Source organism: Molossus molossus, unplaced genomic scaffold, assembly GCF_014108415.1.
Source record: "Molossus molossus isolate mMolMol1 unplaced genomic scaffold, mMolMol1.p scaffold_m16_p_6, whole genome shotgun sequence".
NCBI lineage: Eukaryota > Metazoa > Chordata > Mammalia > Chiroptera > Molossidae > Molossus > Molossus molossus.
Genome location: NW_023425399.1, coordinates 58,997,506 through 59,016,718, shown reverse-complemented (window position 1 = coordinate 59,016,718; position 19,213 = coordinate 58,997,506). Strand labels below are relative to the sequence as shown.

The 19,213-nt window shown below is 36.8% G+C and overlaps 1 protein-coding gene and 1 long non-coding RNA gene across 5 annotated transcripts in view; one reads left to right on the top strand and one right to left on the bottom strand.

Moving 5' to 3' along the window:
* Positions 1–17,539, top strand: part of SEH1L (SEH1 like nucleoporin) — a 48,948-nt gene extending 31,409 nt beyond the window's left edge. The window contains 6 exon segments of the mRNA XM_036244954.1: positions 6,273–6,371; positions 10,710–10,850; positions 12,525–12,682; positions 13,968–14,118; positions 16,936–17,049; positions 17,051–17,539. Of these exon segments, the coding sequence (XP_036100847.1) occupies positions 6,273–6,371; positions 10,710–10,850; positions 12,525–12,682; positions 13,968–14,118; positions 16,936–17,049; positions 17,051–17,123 (736 nt within the window). The 3' untranslated portion in view covers positions 17,124–17,539.
* Positions 1–19,213, bottom strand: part of LOC118618602 — a 40,376-nt gene that overhangs the window by 19,908 nt on the left and 1,255 nt on the right. For 3 of the 4 annotated variants that reach the window (XR_004957075.1, XR_004957076.1, XR_004957074.1), the window contains exon 3: positions 12,537–12,662. This is a non-coding gene — a long non-coding RNA (uncharacterized LOC118618602). Of the gene's footprint in view, positions 1–3,799; positions 3,835–4,728; positions 4,850–12,536; positions 12,663–19,213 lie in introns of those variants that run through there. The other variant, XR_004957077.1, reaches the window with a different exon arrangement.

The following is a 19,213-nucleotide window of genomic DNA, read 5'->3' as shown; positions in this document are numbered from 1 at the left end:
ACTGGCACCCCCTTGACACTACCTCAAGCAGGTGGGAATAAAAAGTAAAAATTATAAAATCAGCCCTGTTTGGCACTTCAATCTCTCATTGTGGTCGGCCCCTGCATGGTGGGGCCTCCATTCTGGCTTCAACCAGGCCCAATGTCCAAGTCCCTGTGCTGCCAGACTCTGTGGTATGGGTGCAGATTTCCAGCCCAGAGCGTTCCCCTTTGCCTTAGGTGGCAGCATGGTGGGGCAGAACAAGCTATTCCACAGGTGGGGGAAGGTGGTGCCTATTTGAGGGAGGCAGGTCTGATCCTCTTTTTGGGTCACACTTTCCAGCTCCTGTCCTGTTCTCTGTCACAAGTTCTTCCAGAGACTAAAGGGTCCCTCAGATTTACTGCTGAGTGGACCATTGAGATCCCATTCACTGGCCCTGAGTTCCCCTATGTGGCCCCTCCCACAGATACAGATTATGGTTAACTTCCTACACTGGATGATGGCAGGGCACTCATGTCGCTCCCTGTGGTGATTCTCAGCCTTGGGCTCCTAATGCTGTTCTCCCTGCTTCCCCTGCAGCCAGTACTCCCCAGCCATCTCTCTCTGCCCTTAGCACTCCTCACTCCATGGCTGAGCCACACCGTTTTCACTCTCTGTCCAGCTCACAGTTCTGTTTCCAGGTCCCCCCTCCCGGCAAATACTTCAGTCCCTGGAACCTGAATTTTGGCGGCAGGGCTCTGCAACCCTGCTGCTCTGTAGGGTAGTGGTGGCAAGGCTGGGAGTCCAGTCATAGCCACTCTTGACAGTTTCTTCCTAAGCAGGACTTTGTAAATCTCATAAAATGGCCCACTCTTTTATTTTTAAACAATTTACTTGTACCATTGTTACTTGCTATGTACAGTCATCCCTCGCCACTTCGCACTTTGAAGTTCACAACTTGACTCTATTGCGGTTTTTTCATGTACTATATAGTCGTCCCTCGTTTATCGTGGTTAATCCGTTCCAGACTCTTAACGGTTGCACCTGGCATTGAAGGATTCCTGGGGTGCTCGAATACATAGGCCTACAGTCCATACATACAGTAATTTTAATTTTGCCCTGGCCAGTTTGCTCAGCAGTTAGAGCATTGGCCTGCGGTCCAGAGAGACACAGGTTTGGTTCCCGCTAAGGGCGTGTATCCCGGTTGCAGTTTGTTCCTGGCCCTAGTTGGGTCGTGCAGGTGGCAGCCCCTTGATGTGTCCCTTTCACATCAATGTTTCTCTCTCTCTCTCTTCCTTTCTCTCCCTCCCACTCTATCTGAACAAAAAAAATGGAAAAATGTCCTAGGGTGAGGATAAAAAAAAAATTTAATTGTAATACAGGGTTGTATAATTGACTCAGACAACCAAGTGCGGGCTGTATCATTTTCACTGTCTCGATCAACTTTTTAATAAATATATTTGAAAAAACCGCGATAGAGTGAAGCCGCGAAAGTCAAAGCTTGAAGCAGCGAGGGACGACTGTATATAAATAATCCTACTTTGCGGAAATTCATTTATCGCGGTAGAGTCTGGAACTGATCCGCGATAAACGAGGGTCTATCTCTACTTACTGTGAAAAATGAATTGAGCACTTTTTTTTTATTGATTCCAGAGAGAGAGATAGAAACGTTGATGAGAGAGAACATGGATTGGCTGTCTCCTGCATGCCCCCCACTGGGGATTGGGCCCACAACCTGGGCATGTGTTCTGACTGGGAATTGAACTGCAACCTCTTGGTGCATGGGTGGACACTTAACCACTGAGCCACACCAGCTGGGCAAATTGAGCACATTTGTAAAGGTTTCCACTTCTCAGTGTGTCACTAGATATTTGTGGAACTATTAGTAGTTTTCTTAGTTATGTTGGTAATTATTATAATTTCAAATGATATATTTATTTCTTTGTTTAGTGATTTATCAATTTTTAGTTTATATATATGTACTCACCTTTTTTAAAAAGGAAAGTATCTTAATTTGCTTTTATGTCACATGTACCCTTCCATTTCTTAATATTTTGTTGTATTTCTTGTATCCTGGCAAGATTTACATTATTATATTTATCTTCTACCATTAATACAGTTTTAAGTGTTTTGTCTTGACCACAAGTTGATTCTAAAAGTGAAGAAGCAACCAAATTTACAATATTAGATTATGTAAATATTCATTATAGGTGCAAATGTAATCTATTTCATGAAAACTTGTTCACACAGAATACTCTGGTGTTAACTTCTGATTGATGGAATCATTTTCTTGATTACTTTCCTTCTGGGTTATACTTGGCTTTCACAGTTCTCATATCAAATTGTTTTTAGATTTTTTTTCATTTTGGTGGTATACCTACTAAAGTAATTTTTATACATATGGGATGGATGATAAAGTCTTTGATTACTTGCATACCTGAAAATATTTCATGCTTAAATGTTATTTGGCTAGTTTTAGAGTTCTAAATTCAGTGTAAGAATTTCGAAGATACTGTTCTTGAATCTCATTTTGTGGTTGTTAATCCTCGCCTGAGTATATTTTTTCCCTTTATTTTATTTTATTTATTTATTTAGAGAGTAGAAGGGAGGCAGGAAGAGAGAGAGACATCAGTGTGAGAGAGACACATTGATTGATTGCTTTCTGCACACACTCCGACTGGGGCTGGAGATGGAACCTGCAACCCAGGTCTTGCCTTTGACCAGGAATCGAACCCAGGACCCTATGGTTCATGGGTTGATGTTTTAACCACTGAGCCACCCCAGCCAGGGCTGTTCTTGAATCTTTAACTCACAGTGTTGGTAATGAGAAGTCTGAGGTCAGTCTGATTCTCTTTCTTTTGTAGGTAACCTGTTCTTTCTGTAAGTTTTTAGGATTTTGTCTTACTACTTTGAGCTCTGTTGTAAGTATATTCTCCTAGTTTGTGGTTTGTCATTTTGACACTATGATGGTCTGATAGTAAATGGAAAGTTGTGAATTTAATGTAGCCACAGTCATTATTGTTGTAGTGCTTGCCATGTTTTATTTGAGAAATTCTTCCCCACCTTGAGAGTGTCAAGTGTATTCTGAAAGGTTGTTGGTTTTACCTTTTAAAACATTTAGGTCATTAAACCTCCTGGAATTGCTTTGTATATGGTTTGAGGTAATAGAATTCTAAATATAACCAGGATGTTCCCAGGTGTTTTTTCTTTTAAATCATATTTTTATTAGGAGAAATTTTAAGGTATTCTAAAAGTAATAACAGAAGTACAATAGACAGGTTCTAGTAACTCAAAGCTACTTTTGTTTTATGTATACATGCCTTCTCCTCCTCTCCCACCCCCCAAAAGACTATATTTAGGTAAATAGAGATATATACTATTAGGGGTTGGTCTTTTGTTCTTCATCCTGCTTGATGTTTAGTGATTCCTTTGAAAATAAAGGCTTTTGTCTTAAAATGGGGACAGCTTATGATTCTTTACAATTTCTTTTCTTTTTAAAAAAATACGTTTTTATTGATTTTTTTTTTTTTAGAGAGAGAGGGAGAGATAGTAACATCGATGTGAGAGAGAAACATTAATTAGCTATCTCCCGCACCTCCTACTGGGGATGGAGCCTATAACCTGGAAATATGCCTTGACTGGGAATTGAACCAGGACCTCTCAGTCCATGGGACATTGCTCAATCTACTGAGCCACACTGTACGGGGCAGTTTATTTTCTTATATTATCTATGTTTTGTCTTTCTGGAACTCACCTTTGATTATTCCTGGATTCATTTATCCATTTCTTTAAAATTGTTTGGAGATTTACTACTCTGTCTTCAAGATCTCAAACTTGTTCTTGAGGCTCACATTTAAAAAAAAATTTTTTTATTTACTGATTTTAGAGAGAGAGAGAAAAACATCAATTTGTTGCTCCACCCATTCATTCATTGGTTGCTTAGATTGAACCCTCAAACCCTGGTGTATTGGGACGATGCTTCAACCAACAAGGACCACATTTTATACTATCCATTGAGTTTTTTGGGTGGGTGGTGGGAGGTATGGTTGGGGATTGGCAATAATTTTTAATTGTTAAGAAGTCTTTGTTTTTCTCTGATTACTCCTTGAACACAAAGCACAAAAATGCACAAAATATGGTGGTAAATAGAGTGTAAAAGAGATACTCATTTTCAGTATGAGAGCTGAAATAAGAAGGCAGCCTCACTTTGTTCTGCCTCAGCATGGAACATGTATGTCAAGTGACTCAGATTTTTTGCAGAGCTGCTTCAGGCATGTTTATGAATGAATGTGAAAGCCCCAGGTATTTGATTTTTGGGGTAAAAATAGATTTTAGTAAGTAGGTCAGTTTGCAAATATAGAATCTATAAATGATGAAGATCTGCATCTATTCTAAAAGGTCTGTGTACTTTGGTAGTAATCTTTGATGTGCCTTGTTTTTCTTAAGTGTGTGTTAGTCTTTGTTTATCGATTTGTATTTATGAACAAGAGACTATTATGGCCAGTAGGGAAAATTATATTTGTATTTTTATTCTGTTAGGTGCTCTGTTTTCATAATAGCTATCTCTCTTACCTAGAGGTTTGGCTGAGTTTCATCTAATCTAAGTAGGTGGGGTGGATTAGCAGGATTTCTTTGTAGGGAGTGCTAAAATGCCAAAGTCTGGAGGACTTGACTTTGAGGATGGAACACTTTAATGTATTTTGTTCCCTTTGGTCCCTCTCCCTGCCTATTTAGTCTTTGTATTTGTGGATTGAAGGTACTCTGTCTCACCTCCAGCTTCTTATCTTTGAATTCTTCCAAATTTCTTGATTTCCGATTGCACGCTCTGATTTCCAGCATTGTTGTGGTGTTATTCTTTTATCATTTCCAGGGAAACTTAGTGGGGAGGACACTGAATTTTGGATGATTAGTCTACTATATACAGATAGTTGGGTGGTTTTTTTCACTGTTTGAATCATATTTAGAAAACAATCTAAGTGTGAAAATCTTAGTTTTGGACGTATAAATGAGGTAATTCCCAATGCATTTGTTACCAAGATGTTTTATAATTTGATTTAAAAGTGCTTTAAAAGATGCTTTTAGTAATTTTAGGATGATACTGTAAATGTACTTTTTTGATCCTTGCTCAAATATTCAACATCATTAGAAAGAAAATTTTGCCCTGGCCTGTGTTGCTCCACGGTTAGAGCATTGGCCTGTGTACTGAAGGGTCTCGGGTTCCATTCTTAGGCCTCGTTCCAGGTACATGTGGGAGGCAACAAGTCAATGAGTCTCTCTCATACCGATGTTTCTCTCTTGGGTGTGCTCGCTCCCCCCTACACCCCTTTCTCTGTCTGAAAATCAATGAAAAAATATCCTTGGTTGAGGATTAACAGAGAAAAAGAAAAAGTTGTATTTGTAGAACATTAAAAAGTTTGTGAGATATACAAGTTACTGTGGAATTTACATTTCTTTGAATTTTCAATAATTCCTATAAAATATCGTTTTATTACTATAGAACTTTGCAGTTTACCTGGTATTTTTCTTATATTAGGTAACCTGATTCATTATCAGAAGCTTTAGTAATAAAGCTTTAATAATAAAGAACTGAACTATTTTTCTATTACTACATTTTGTTTTCAGCCTTATGTGAGTTGGCAGATCACAATACCAAGGTCAAAGGTTAAACAGAGGTATCATGTTCATTGAGATATTACTTAATCTGGATGAGGGAGGCAAAGGAAATCAATATCTAGGTAATTAGGTATTTAATTAAATAGGAATAAATTATTTAGCCTAGAGTTCAGTAGCGTTCATTCTCTCACTGCTTATCTTTTTGCCTTTTAAAATGAATCTAGAGAAGAGAATGACATGTGGGGAGCATGGGATCATGCCTTCTTGAGGAGTTTCCTCCTTTTGTACAAAGCACTTAAACATCTTTTTGTTGTGAATTTGCTCACCATAGGTTACTTTTCATTCCATAGTTAATGACCAAATCTTTCAGGAAGAAAAATTTGTATATATATATTTTTTAATCTAAAGGCTTGAAACCTTTCCTTTTGCGGAAAAAAGCTACTTTCTTTCTCAGCTATAATAAAATGTGGTAATAATGCAAAAGGATGGTATCCTTGGTTCCCATGTTGGACAGTCTCAAGGACATACCCAAGGACATACCTTTCCAAAGTCTTGCTGTGTTGAATGTGTGACAGGGATTTAATCACAGGCTTGCTGACTTATAGATTCTAGAGCTTCTTGATGCCAGCTTTTTAAATTCTCTGAGTTAAATATAATTAATTTGACCATTATGTGAAATATTTTTTATTTTTCATTTCTAGCTCTCGTGCTCATTCCCCCATGATAGCTGTAGGAAGTGATGACAGTAGTCCAAATGCAATGGCCAAAGTTCAGATTTTCGAATATAATGAGAACACCAGGTCAGTACTACTTTGGTTTAAGTATTGTTCCAAATTGCATTTAATTTTTAAAAATGTTATTTATTTATTCATTAGCTGAATTATGCATTATTTATTACATACAGATTTTTTATGATATGCCATGTTCTGTGTAGACTATGATAAATATAAAATTGAATCATATAGAGAACAAGGTAATTGATTTCCCAGTATGTACCACCTTGCAGGGAAAACAAAAAAGTAAAAAATGGTGATGAATTTTATAAACTGGGAGAATCAGGATGTTAAGAGTTTACACTCAGAGGGAGGGGCCCAGGAAGCTTCACCCAAAAGCAGACCTATAGGATGAGTAGAAGTTAGCCAAAGAGTGCAAAACATTCCGTATGGAGAAAACTACATGTGATAAGGTCCATGAATAAGAGAGCCAATACATTTTTTACTGTGGTTGGAACATAGGCAAAAAGAAGTGTGGTGAGAAATATATAAGGCTCATATCTGCAAGACCTCATGTTCAGTGTTTAGGTTTTATTTTAAGGTAATATGAAGCCACTGAAATATTTTTAAGTTGGGGAATAATAGGATCAAATGATAGTTTAAATCTTCTATAGGTATAGAAAGTATTTTAGAAAGTAGCGAGTGGATTTAGGGCTAGGATGCCATTATAATAGTCCAGGCGGAAGATTATAGTGGCTTTGAAATAGAGTAGTTGTAATGGGGATGGAGAGAAGTGGACAGTTTGAGAATAATTCAAGAAGTGATATCAGTAGGATATGGTAATTGATTGGATGTAGGAGGTGAAGAGGAAGGGGAGAGCTATCAAGATGATTTCCAAGGGTCTGGCTTAATAGTTCAATAAATAGAGTATAATTTATTGAGATAAGGAATTCTAGAAATAGGTCAGATTTGGGTAGAGTTATAGCAGCATGTGAAGAAAATTTTAATTTTGGTCATGTTGAGATCTGAACACCTGAGAGCCATAATCATACCCAGAGTCTTATAGGAGAAAAGAACACCAGAACACCCAACAGGTGATTGGCTGGGCTTCACATATGCTAGATGAAATTCTTGGGTCTGGTAGTCAGATACTGGGTGAGACCAGAAGTAGAGGAGAACTATTATAAGTTCTGTGGGCTCTGCAATTCAGAATGTTACTACTTGAGTGTTAAAGGGGTTCTTCTACCTTCCTAGATTCTTGATTTCTTCAGAGAGGCTCTGCCTGCAATAGTGCTGTCCAATAGAACGTGTTGTGATGGTGGAAATGGTCTATATCTGCACATCTGATGCAGTGACCACTAGCCACGTACAACTATTGAAACTTAAAATGTGGCTATTGCAACTGTGTAACTGATTTTGTTAATTTTTATCAGTTTAACTTTAAATAGGCATGTGTGGCTAGTGGCTACTATATTGACCAGTACACTTCTAAAATGTAGAAACCTTCCTTTAGAATTTCTTTTAAACTATCAAAGCTATGAACCACATTAATAGCACATTTTAAAGACGCTCCATGAGGAGCTAATATTTTTAAAGTAATTTTTTTCAACTATAGCCAAACAGAGTGAATAATGAGTCATAAATCTAAAACTTAAAAGGTGGACCATTTCTAAAACAAAGGAAAATAAAAAGTACTTTATAAATAAGATTTGAGTAAAGGGACAAAGAACTTGGATTTAGTTCTGAAAGAAAATACAGGGCAGATAGAAAGTACCTAAATACTTAAAAGAATTCAGTGAGAAAGGTATGAGTCTCTTGGCTAGGAGTATATATTTAGATTAGGGGCTGGATCTCCTGTGTTATCCCATATAAGCAGGAGCCTGGCTATGGAGAAGTTCTGGAGTTAGTTAAGTGGTTCAGTTGCTCAGTGATGATGCCAAGGGCCTTAGTATTTTCCTTTTCTTTTTGCTGTCATCCTTAGTGTGTTGATTTCAGCTCCTTAGGATCACAAGAGTTCCAGGTTTCCCATGCAGATATAAAGAAAGGCATTTCCTTTCATGAATCTTTTTGTATTAGGAAGAGACAGACTTTCCTAGAAGCATCTTAGCAAGCTTTCTCATTGGGTCCTGTTGGCCAGAATTAGGTCACTTGCCCAGGCTTTAGCTGTATGGGAGTCAGCATGCGCCTAGCATTTTCTGCGTCTAGAATGATGCGGAACTGGCATTGAGTAGGTAACAATGTCTGCGTGTGTGTGTGTGTGTGTGTGTGTGTGGGTGGGGGGAGATTGACTTAGGAAGTTATTAGATTTTTTTGAGTTAAGCTATTTTGGGATTTTTTGGGGTCTGGTTCTTTGAGGTTTAAAGGTTCTTAATAGATTGAACATGTTACATGGAGGACATGGTGATAGTGGACTATGTAGCATTCAGTTATCAATACCTAATTGATCTTTTTGTAAGAAGTGATACCATTCAGTAAGTACATAGGAAACATTTATCAAATTAACCAGTATTGGATATTTTTATTTCTATTGTTGAATGCAAATATTAAGACGGGCCTGGCCTGATACTGATATAGATAACTATCCTGCATTTACATAGGTTACAAGACACTTTCATATATATTATGAAATTTGAATGCTAACAACCATCTTAGGGTAGGTAGCTTTTATATTAGCACCATTTTCCAGTGTAGAAAGTGAGACCAACAAAGTAAAATGACTAGTCTAAGGTCAGATTGAGGAGTCAAGACCACATAGTAAAGCAAGGGTGTAGATGAGATTGTTCAGGATGATTATATAGGATGAGAAGAGGTGAAAGAGGGAAAATCAAAGTGCATGCTAGCTTGGAGATATTTCAGAAAGAACATTGGGATGAAAAGAAGGCCAAGTAGAGAATGCTGGGAACACCAATACAGGGTGAGGCAAAAGTAAGTTTATAGTTGTGAGTAGGTGAAACAGTTAATTCTTGTATTATTAATTGTTTTAGTGTCCATACAAATAACTATAAACCTACTTTTGCTCCCTCCTATATTTCAAAGGAGGATGGTGGAAAGCTAACCACCTCACCAGCACACAGTGCTTCAGTTCTATCCTTGATAGTCAGTTGAAAAAAGAAAGGGGAATAGAAAACTCTGATATGCCGTCTTCTTTATTCTCTATTTGCGGATATAATAGAATTGTAAGGATAAAGTAGACTTTGGTATAGCTTCCTTTATCACCACTAAAAAAACTCAATTCCTGCTGTTACCAGCTTTACTTTTTTTCTCACATTCAAATATTTAGGAAATTCAATGACTATTTTTTAATTTTTATTTTTTTTATCTTCACTCGAGGACATTTATGCATTTATCTTGAGATGGAGCAGGAGGGCGAGAGGGAGGAAGAGAGAGAGAGAGAGAAACGTCAGTGTGAGAGAGACACATTGAGTGGTTGCTACCCACACAACCCCAACCAGGGCTGGGGACAAACTGCAACCAAAGGTACGTGCTCTTAGTGGGAACCTAACCCGGGCCTCTCTGGTCTGTGGGCAGCTGCTCTAACTGCTGAGCCCAACCGGCCAGGGCAATGACTTTTCTCTTTAAAAAAAGATACTAATAACTAATGACTCAAGATCTCATTTTAATTAAGTTTTTCTTAAAGTGTTTTAAGCCAAACTTAAAAAAATCAACAGAAGAAACTTGGGAGGTTATATAAGTTTCCTAGGGCTACATTAACACATCACTACAAAGTGGTAGCTTAAAACATTTATTTTTAGATTTCTGGAGCCCAAAAATCTGAAATCAAGGTGTTGTCAGGACTGTGCTTCTTTAAAAATCCTTATTGTCTCTTTAAGCTTCTAGTGGCTCTAGGAGTTCTTTGGTGTGTGACAACTAACTCCAATCTCTGCCTTTCTTTTTTTTTTTTTTAATCCTCACCCGAGGATATTTTTCCATTTTTTGTTCAGATAGAGTGGGAGGGAGAGAGAGGAAGAGAGAGAGAGAGAAACATTGATGTGAAGGGACACATCGAGTGGCTGCCACCCGCACGACCAACCAGGGCCGGGGACTAACTGCAACCGAGGTATGTGCCCTTAGCGGGAACCGAACCCGGGTCTCTCTGTACCGCAGGCCGACGCTCCAACCGCTGAGCCAAACCGGCCAGGGCATGCCTTTCTTCACTTGTTCATCTTCTTTATGTCTCTGTCTTACCTCTGAAGTTCTTACTTTTCATCCTGAGATTCTTAATTATTATCTGCAAAGACCCTTTTTCCAAATTAGGTCACATTCACAGTTTTAGGCATTAGGACTTGGATATACTTACTAGATACTGCAGAGGTAAACATTACTTCATTGTGAGCAATACTAAAAATAATTGAGGTACATCAACATGTGGATTTAAAAAAATTTATTTCTGGAATTTTTAATGTAAATTGTTTGTTTCATTGTTAGGAAATATGCAAAAGCTGAAACCCTCATGACAGTTACTGATCCTGTCCATGATATTGCATTTGCTCCAAACCTGGGAAGGTCTTACCACATTCTGGCCATAGCAACGAAAGATGTGAGAATTTTTACATTAAAGCCTGTGAGGTAAGTTTTTGAAACAATTACTAATTGGAAAGTGTTCTTAAGTCTTGATTATTTTCATTTGTGGAGGAGAGTGTAGAGTCAACTGTGATCTGAAGAATGGATTCTTTAATGAACATTCCATCTGTAAATATATGACTTTCTGGGATGGGGACTTGAGTAAAGAGAGATTTATATTTTCTTAATTATAGTCAAACTTCTGTTCTCAAACTTCTCCCATCTCGAACAGTTCACTTCTCAACCTGACAACCCTTTTGTGTTGATACCTGTATGATCAGTCACGAGTCTCTCAGGTGACAAAGGGGAGAATGCGAGTATGGGTCAGTTTACTGCTAAACCTCATGTTGTTAACATCTCAGGAACTTGTGCTGTGAATATTTTTGTGTTTTTTGCTTTTGTTGCTGCTTAGTATTAAATCTTCATTTTTTACTGTACACTTCATTTCCTTTTATTAATTTTTCATTTACATTTTATGTCCTTTTTGTTTTTAAAGTTTTATTTATAGACTAGACATGTACTGTATATAAGAAAGGTTAAAATGGAATCATTTGCAAGTCTGGAATGGTTTAATTCAATTTACATTATTTCTAATGGGAAAAAATGATTGGGTTTTCGAAGAGCCTTCTGGAATGAATTAAGTGAGAACCAAGGTTCCACTGTATGTTTTATTCAGGCAGATACTAACAGTGAATTAGATCCTCTGAATATAATTGGTCTGTAAATGTTTGAATGAATGAGAGATGGTAGTCCAAGGGAAAATTAAATTAGCACTGAGACATTCTTGTGAATAATCTGTCAGCTTTAATTCTGGAATTGTGAGTTATTTTTTTCTTTCCTTTTTTCCTTCTCTTATTCTTTTCCTCCTGCTTTTTTATTTTAAAACCTCACCTGAGGATATGTTTATTGATTTGGGGGGAGACGGGGAGAGAAAGAAAGAAAGAGATAGAGTGAGATAGAGATTGGTTGCCTACTGTATGCACCCTTACCGGGGATTAAACCTAAAACCTAGGTATGTGCTCTGACTGGGAACTGAACCCACAACCTTTTGGTGCATGGGGTCAGGGCTGAGCTCCTACTGTTTTTCTTTTAAAATAAATTATTTCATCTATTTTATTCCTCTATACTTTGGGAGAATAAAATCCTCTTTTGTTGTATTTTCTATGAAACAGTCACTCATTATCTTTCATGTGGTAGTATCTTTTTTTTTTTTTTTTTTATCCTCACCCGAGGACATTTTTCCATTTTTTTTGTTCAGATAGAGCGGGAGGGAGAGAGAGAGAGAGAGAGAGAGAGAGAAACATCGATGTGAAGGGACACATCGAGTGGCTGCCACCCGCACGACCAACCAGGGCCGGGGACTAACTGCAACCGAGGTACATGCCCTTAGCGGGAACCGAACCCGGGCCTCTCTGTACCGCAGACCGACGCTCCAACCGCTGAGCCAAACCGGCCAGGGCTCATGTGGTAGTATCTTGCCAGGTACTGGGGAGTCAGTTGAATGTGACATGGCCCAGTGAGCTAATGGGAGGAGGGTATAGGTATGCACATTACTATAAAGTAATATGCTAAGTAGGTGAGACCATTTATATATATTTTTTGTTTAGAGAGGAGTGTTGTGTGTGTGTGTGTGTGTAAACCTTTTTACAGAATTCCTCAGGAAATTTTTTTTGTCAACAGGAAAGAACTTACTTCCTCTGGTGGGCCAACAAAATTTGAAATCCATATAGTGGCTCAGTTTGATAATCATAATTCTCAGGTTTGGCGAGTGAGTTGGAATATAACAGGAACGGTGTTAGCATCTTCAGGTGATGATGGCTGTGTAAGATTATGGAAAGGTAAAATTTAAATGAATTATTGCCTTATGTTGCTGCTTTAGAATTTTCACTTAGATGTAAACTTGAATATTTTGAAAAAAAATATCTTTCCACAATTACTTTTAAATTATGTCATATTAATTTGTTTTTTTAAACCTTTATCAGTTTACCTGGTTCATAGCAGTTAATGACTAATTTAATTGTTTTTAAGTTTCTATGTGGAACAAAGCAACTTTTAAAACTAAAAGTAACTGTAACAGAATATGCAGTATCCCCAAAATACTGTTTGTTAATGTGTGACTTGTGCACACTCAGGATAGGACTGGAGTCATCTCTTATTTTATTAAATAATTGCTTTAGCCAACCAGCTATTAATAGGGAAAAATCCAGTATCTCTCTCACTTTTCCTCTGTAGCTCCACAATATTCTTGAATTTTGGGACCACTGATTCTAAAAGTTTCTTACAAATGCTAAGTTGAGATAGACTCTGGTCTGGTTAGTCAACACTGTCATTGTTGTAGTGTGGTGTGCATGTTCGCATGGATATTAATCCACAGGGCAGAGGTGTCATTGGTTTGTGTGCAACACTCTAGTCAGTGATTTCCCATACCGTGGATCCAAAATTATAGGTTAGTATATTTATCCTGAGCAGTCATTGTTTCCCAAAATGCAGTTTGGCATTTTGGGAAACAATAACTGGCTATGGTAGCAGCACCCAGACTTCCCTTTCTCAGTGTAATTTGATTTCACAGGTTTTTATGCCCTCTCCGCCTCTGGGCTTTAGTAAGACCACCGGGGTCCACCTTAGCAGGCTCCCTAACTTGGGCTTCCTTGGGGTCAGCATCTTCAGTGACCAATTTTACATTCAAAGAATTAGGCCATATTGGATAATCCACTCACAGCCAAAGGTTTTGTTTCTTACATCCATCTTTGTGGACATTAGGTACCCACATGACAACAACTCCATTACCCTATGTATACATGTAATTGAAATTCATTACAATAAAGAATTTATCTTGATATTAACTTAATGTAACAATGTGGTAGCTTAGAGAATTATCTTTGGGGAACGGAAATGGGTGGTGAAAGCTTTATTTTTTAAATTAGTAATTCTTTTAATACTTTAAAAAATAATTCTTAAAATTAAGTGTTTTGTATTTTAAAATGTCTTTAACATTTATTCTGAGAGAAATGTAGCCTGTAGGTCACTTGTTTCCTTAACTATAGTTTAAGGACATGAACAAAGATTTGTGCCCTTGAGCATATGTATTAATCTTTTTAATATATCTGACCATTTTTCTTTCAGCAAATTATATGGACAATTGGAAGTGTACTGGTATTTTGAAAGGTAATGGGAGCCCTGTCAATGGGAGTTCTCAGCAGGGAAATCCAAATCCTTCCCTAGGTTCAAATATCCCAAATCTTCAAAATTCATTAAATGGATCTTCTGCTGGCAGGTAGGCTCTTTTATGGGAAAACTAGAAATTATCTTTTTAAATCATTCTGGTAGTCATACTAAAAGTGTGTTATTTCATGGATTTTAGGACTGAAGTAAGAAATCCACCCATAATTATGACACTAGGAAAAATTTACATTCCTAGCTCTGTATTTGGTTTACTTGTTAAAATATTTACAGGTAGGTTGTGAGACCATTAAACAAACTAAATTATATTCTGAAATTTAGATGAAGAGGAAATATGGGATAATACTGAGGATTTTAGTCATAGATTATTAGTGTATCAGTAGTGCTGGCAGTGTGTAGCCTTTGAATCAGGTAAAACTGAAATTTTAAATAAAATATATTAATTAAGGATTTGTAGAAGAGAGTAAGTTAATTTTGTTTGTTTAAACTTTAATGGAGATTATAAGAAGAAATGGTAAACTGTGAGTACTTGATTTTTTGTTAGAATTTTTAACATTTTAGTTTTTTTTTTTTTTTTTTTGTTCAGATAGAGCAGGAGGGAGAGAGAGAGAGAGAGAGAGAAACATTGATGTGAAGGGACACATCGAGTGGCTGCCACCCACACGACCAACCAGGGCCGGGGATAAACTGCAACTGAGGTACATGCCCTTAGCAGGAACCGAACCCGGGTCTCTCAGGACTCTCTGGTCCGCAGGCCGACGCTCCAGCCGCTGAGCCAAACCGGCCAGGGCAACATTTTAGTTTCTTAATTATCTTAATAAAGAATGTTTGATGTGATGTAAAGAGTCATACTGTTGTTTTCATATTCAAATTTAAAATATGTGAATCTGTATGATAAAATTATTTTAATATACCTTTATAGTATGGAAATATTCAGGAAACTTCAAAGTACAACCTTAACAAACTGTCCTGTGGTTATCTTGTCATCTTAAGTAAAAGGAGAGAACTGTATTTAAATTTTTCTCAACTATTTTTATATTGTTATATTTATATAAAGAAGTCCCATTATTTGATTTTGAAGTTTTAAGTATTTGCATGAAAACAATTTCAGATTACCATAGAAGATACCAGATTATAAAGATGATCCCATGAAGCAAAGGATACTAGTGTAAATTTTTTTTTTAAATCTGTTTTTTGGTTGTTGCCTGTATTGCATATTTTATTTTGTAAAGAGCTTTTAAATTTTGATTTTTGTTGTTATTGTGCTAATAACCATGTGTGTTAGATCTGTGATGCATTTTCCCTTCTCCATTTGTCTTTTGTCCTTTAACAGAAAGCACAGCTGAGTACCAGCTAACTGGAGTAACTTTGCTGTTTTGCTGCTTGTTGCATGCACACAGGAATGGAATGCGAGCTTCTTTTTCCCTTCCCCAGCACCATTTGACCTCTCCCAAGATACACCAGCAGCCTGCTTACTACTAAATGCGGTCCAAAAGGCTTTAAAAAAAAATATATATCTTTTATTTGTATTAGACAGTTTATTGATACTAATTTGAAACTTCTGAAATATAAATGGAGAGGCTTTTTGTTGATACAGTGTCACCAAAACAATTTTTTGAAATGTTCCTGAAACTAACATGAGTTTTAAAATGAAAAGGATTATTACCATCCTTATAAGTAGTTGGGAGAAGGGAAAATATCACTTTTTTCGTTTTGGAGATTATGGGCTTATTTCTTTTGTTTTTCTAAAAACAGTAAGCTAAAATGATGAATTTTTATAATTTTAATTTGAATATTGAATAAATATTTTTCATAAGGATAGTTTTGTGTGCTAATGTGTTTACCTTTTGTAGATTTGGTTTAAACATGATATAATGTACAACTCTGTCATTTCTTTGCAATATTTAAAAAATATTAGTAAAGGGGGTAGAAATAGTAGTAAAAGTAAATTGTACAGTTTGTATCCAAATTAAATATTTGGTATTGCTTCATTTATAATTTGCTAGTAGCAAAACCTTTGTAAATTTTCAATTCATATTCTAAAGAGGATGAATGTTTCTAATGTGCTTATATATTTTTTATGGTGTGATTCCATGGTTTAAAGTTTTAAGTCAAAATTTGGAAACATACTGTAAGAGAAGCAGTTAAAATGTGGCTGGAATTGTGTATGCACATAACGTCCACATTCCTTGTCCAGAATTTTCTTAATTTAGTTGGCTGTTTCATGTAGTTCATATCCTATAGAACAGTGACCTTGATGACAAAGCTATAAATCTTTGTTTGCTATAATGTGTAAGTATTATAGGTAAGTTATAAAATGGCAGAATAACAACAATCGGACATATTCTTTGAGCCCATTTAGTTATGAAAATTTTTTCTATTCTAAGGATTTGCAGAAAACTAAGAATATTCAGAGACTGTATTTCTTTGAAATTATGTTCCAATAGCTGGCTATATATGAAAGCATATTTGAATTTGTTTTCAGTATCATATTTGCATTTAAAAAATGTATGCCAGCTGCTACTACAAATGAAGCATTACTTAAAAAAAAGAAAAAACTCAGATTTGTAAATTTATAGGATAGCATCAGATGTTTGTGGGAGATTAGAAAATGTTTTAAATTTAAAATTAATGTCTTTTTTGTAACATTTTAAGTTTAACAGGTTATAGTTTTTTTCTTTCAACTTTCTATACTGTTTTAGGCAAGTTTGATTTGAGTAAGGGTCTTGATTTTTGCATAATACTATGTTCTGTTAGTTTGGCATGAAGATACTAAAGCTCTCCCCACCCCCAGCATTTGTTTTTTCCTCTTTGATTCTCTTTTATTTACTACTTTTCTCTCTTCTGTTTTTTTTTTTCTTTTTCTTTTTCTGTCATTTTGTTTTGGTGTTTTGTTCCTGTCTTGTTTCAGGTATTTCTTTCCCCTTCTGGATTCTCCACAGGCTGGATTGGGATGGGCCAGTTATGCCCAGCTCCTTGCTTCTCCTCCTCCTCCTCCTCCTCCTCTTTCCATGCTGACACTGTCCTCAGTATCCTTACCCTTGCAGATGATCTCTATCTGGGCCTCTTAATCCCTTACCTGAGAATGAAGGGGTTTAAAACACTGACTTAACATTTAAACGCTTTGAGTGCTTGTACATGCTTTCATTTCTGGCTGCTTCTTACTTTTCTTTCAGAAGATTTTTCTAATTTAGGGTCTGTCTTGCATGTATTACAACCAGAATAGTGTTTAGAACATAAATGCGTTTGTGCTTCTGCATTAAAGGAACATTTCTTCATTGGTTGATAACCTTTGATGAAATGACATTCAATTGTGAGAATTACATCCAGTAACTGACTTCAAAGTGCCTGTTCTGTAGATTTTATTTCAAACTGTTACCATGGTGTTTCTTATGGTTTGTCACACTGGTTAATGTGAAAGCATGTCATTATGAAGTTCACTTTGCCTTTGAGACATATTAAGAAATGTTTTTAATTTTACAGGCTAATACTGAAACTGACCAGTTTGTAAAATAAATCATTCCTGTGTATAAAGCATCAAAACATAATATGGAATGTTTGATCTTTTTATTAAACAAAGGAACTTGTTTTTACTACTTGGAATTACTCTTTAAAGCTTTTGTAATTATTCTCCAAGTAGATTATTTAATAAAATATATTTTAAATACACGAATCTGTTGCCTTATAAAAATAGAATGTATTCTGCTTAATAGTTGGTAAAGCTTATATATATATCTCCTGAAAAGATCATGTTGCTAAAAATATAAATATGTGTGTGTGTGTGTGTGTGTGTGTGTGTGTGTGTGTAATTCAAATCAAAATTAGGAGATAGGTATGACATTTATTTAAAAGGTAGAAAATCAGGCCCTGGTTGGTTTGGCTCAGCGGTTGGAGCGTCGGCCTGCAGACCAGAGTCCTGGGTTTGGTTTCCGCTAGGGGCACATACCAAAAAGTAAATAAAATAAAAGGTGGAAAGTCAGTATGTAGACTAACATGTAGAACTGACAAATGTTGACTTTCAGTGTAATTAGATTTTCTTTCTCAAAGGCCTTCCTTCTGTTAAAGGACTTGTTTTAGACCTGTAGATGTATTTAGGTTCAAAACAAGGGGTCTAACACTTGAGTTTGAATCTGGTTCAGAGTGAAGAATTCACATCTTTGAGATTTCAATCATAGAGGTGCCTGGGGTTAGAGTGGGATAAAGTATTAACACAGATTCTCACTCGAATGTAGTGAATATTGAGCATCTATGTGCAAGATGCATGCTAAACATTGGGATATGTAAAAAACAGGAAGGTAGTCTGCACTCAAACTGTCATTCTAGTGGGAGAAGGTATTTACAGGATATACACAAGGTAACTAAGATTCAGCTTCATAATAAAGGTTGAAACAGTATAGTAGGCATAAAAGCAAGTGATTTGTTTGAGCTGGCAGGTTTTGGAAGGGATGTGGCATTTCAATAGGTGGACTAATTGAAACAGAGGATAGGAGTTCAGGATGATGGCCTAGGAGGTGAAAAGAGGACAAGGGTGTGTTCAGACAACAGAATTAGAGTAAGGTTTGGGGAACTAGTGGGAGATTAACCTGGAATCATACCTTGTCACATTGTAGAAAGCTTTGGATATTTGCAGCTGAAGTGTTAACCACTTAAAGCAGTTGGTAAAGGCGAACTATGGGAGAAGTCTGCCTTTTTTTTTAATCCTCACCCGAGGACATTTTTCCATTTTTTTTGTTCAGATAGAGTGGGAGGGAGAGAGAGGAAGAGAGAGAGAAACATCGACGTGAAGGACACATCGAGTGGCTGCCACCCGCACGACCCAACCAGGGCTGGGAACAAACTGCAACCGAGGTATGTGCCCTTAGTGGGAACCGAACCCGGGTCTCTCTGGACTGCAGAGAAGTCTGCCTTTTCTTAACTGGATAGGCATTACTTCTGATTCCCAGGAAGGCACCAAATGGCCATGCAGCTTCTGCAAGCTCTGCTCAATGTCCAGGAGATTGGGAATTCCTACGGAGTTTTTTTTCTCCTTTTGAGTTGGCACCTCCATGTGCCATTGCTCTTCTATTTTATGCAGGTGTATGCCAATCCTGACAACAAAACCTCTGAGGCAGGTGCTTGAATTATCCCTGTTTTACAGATCAGGAAACTGGCAGGTTAAAACCATTTTCCCCAGGCTGCACAGCTAGGAA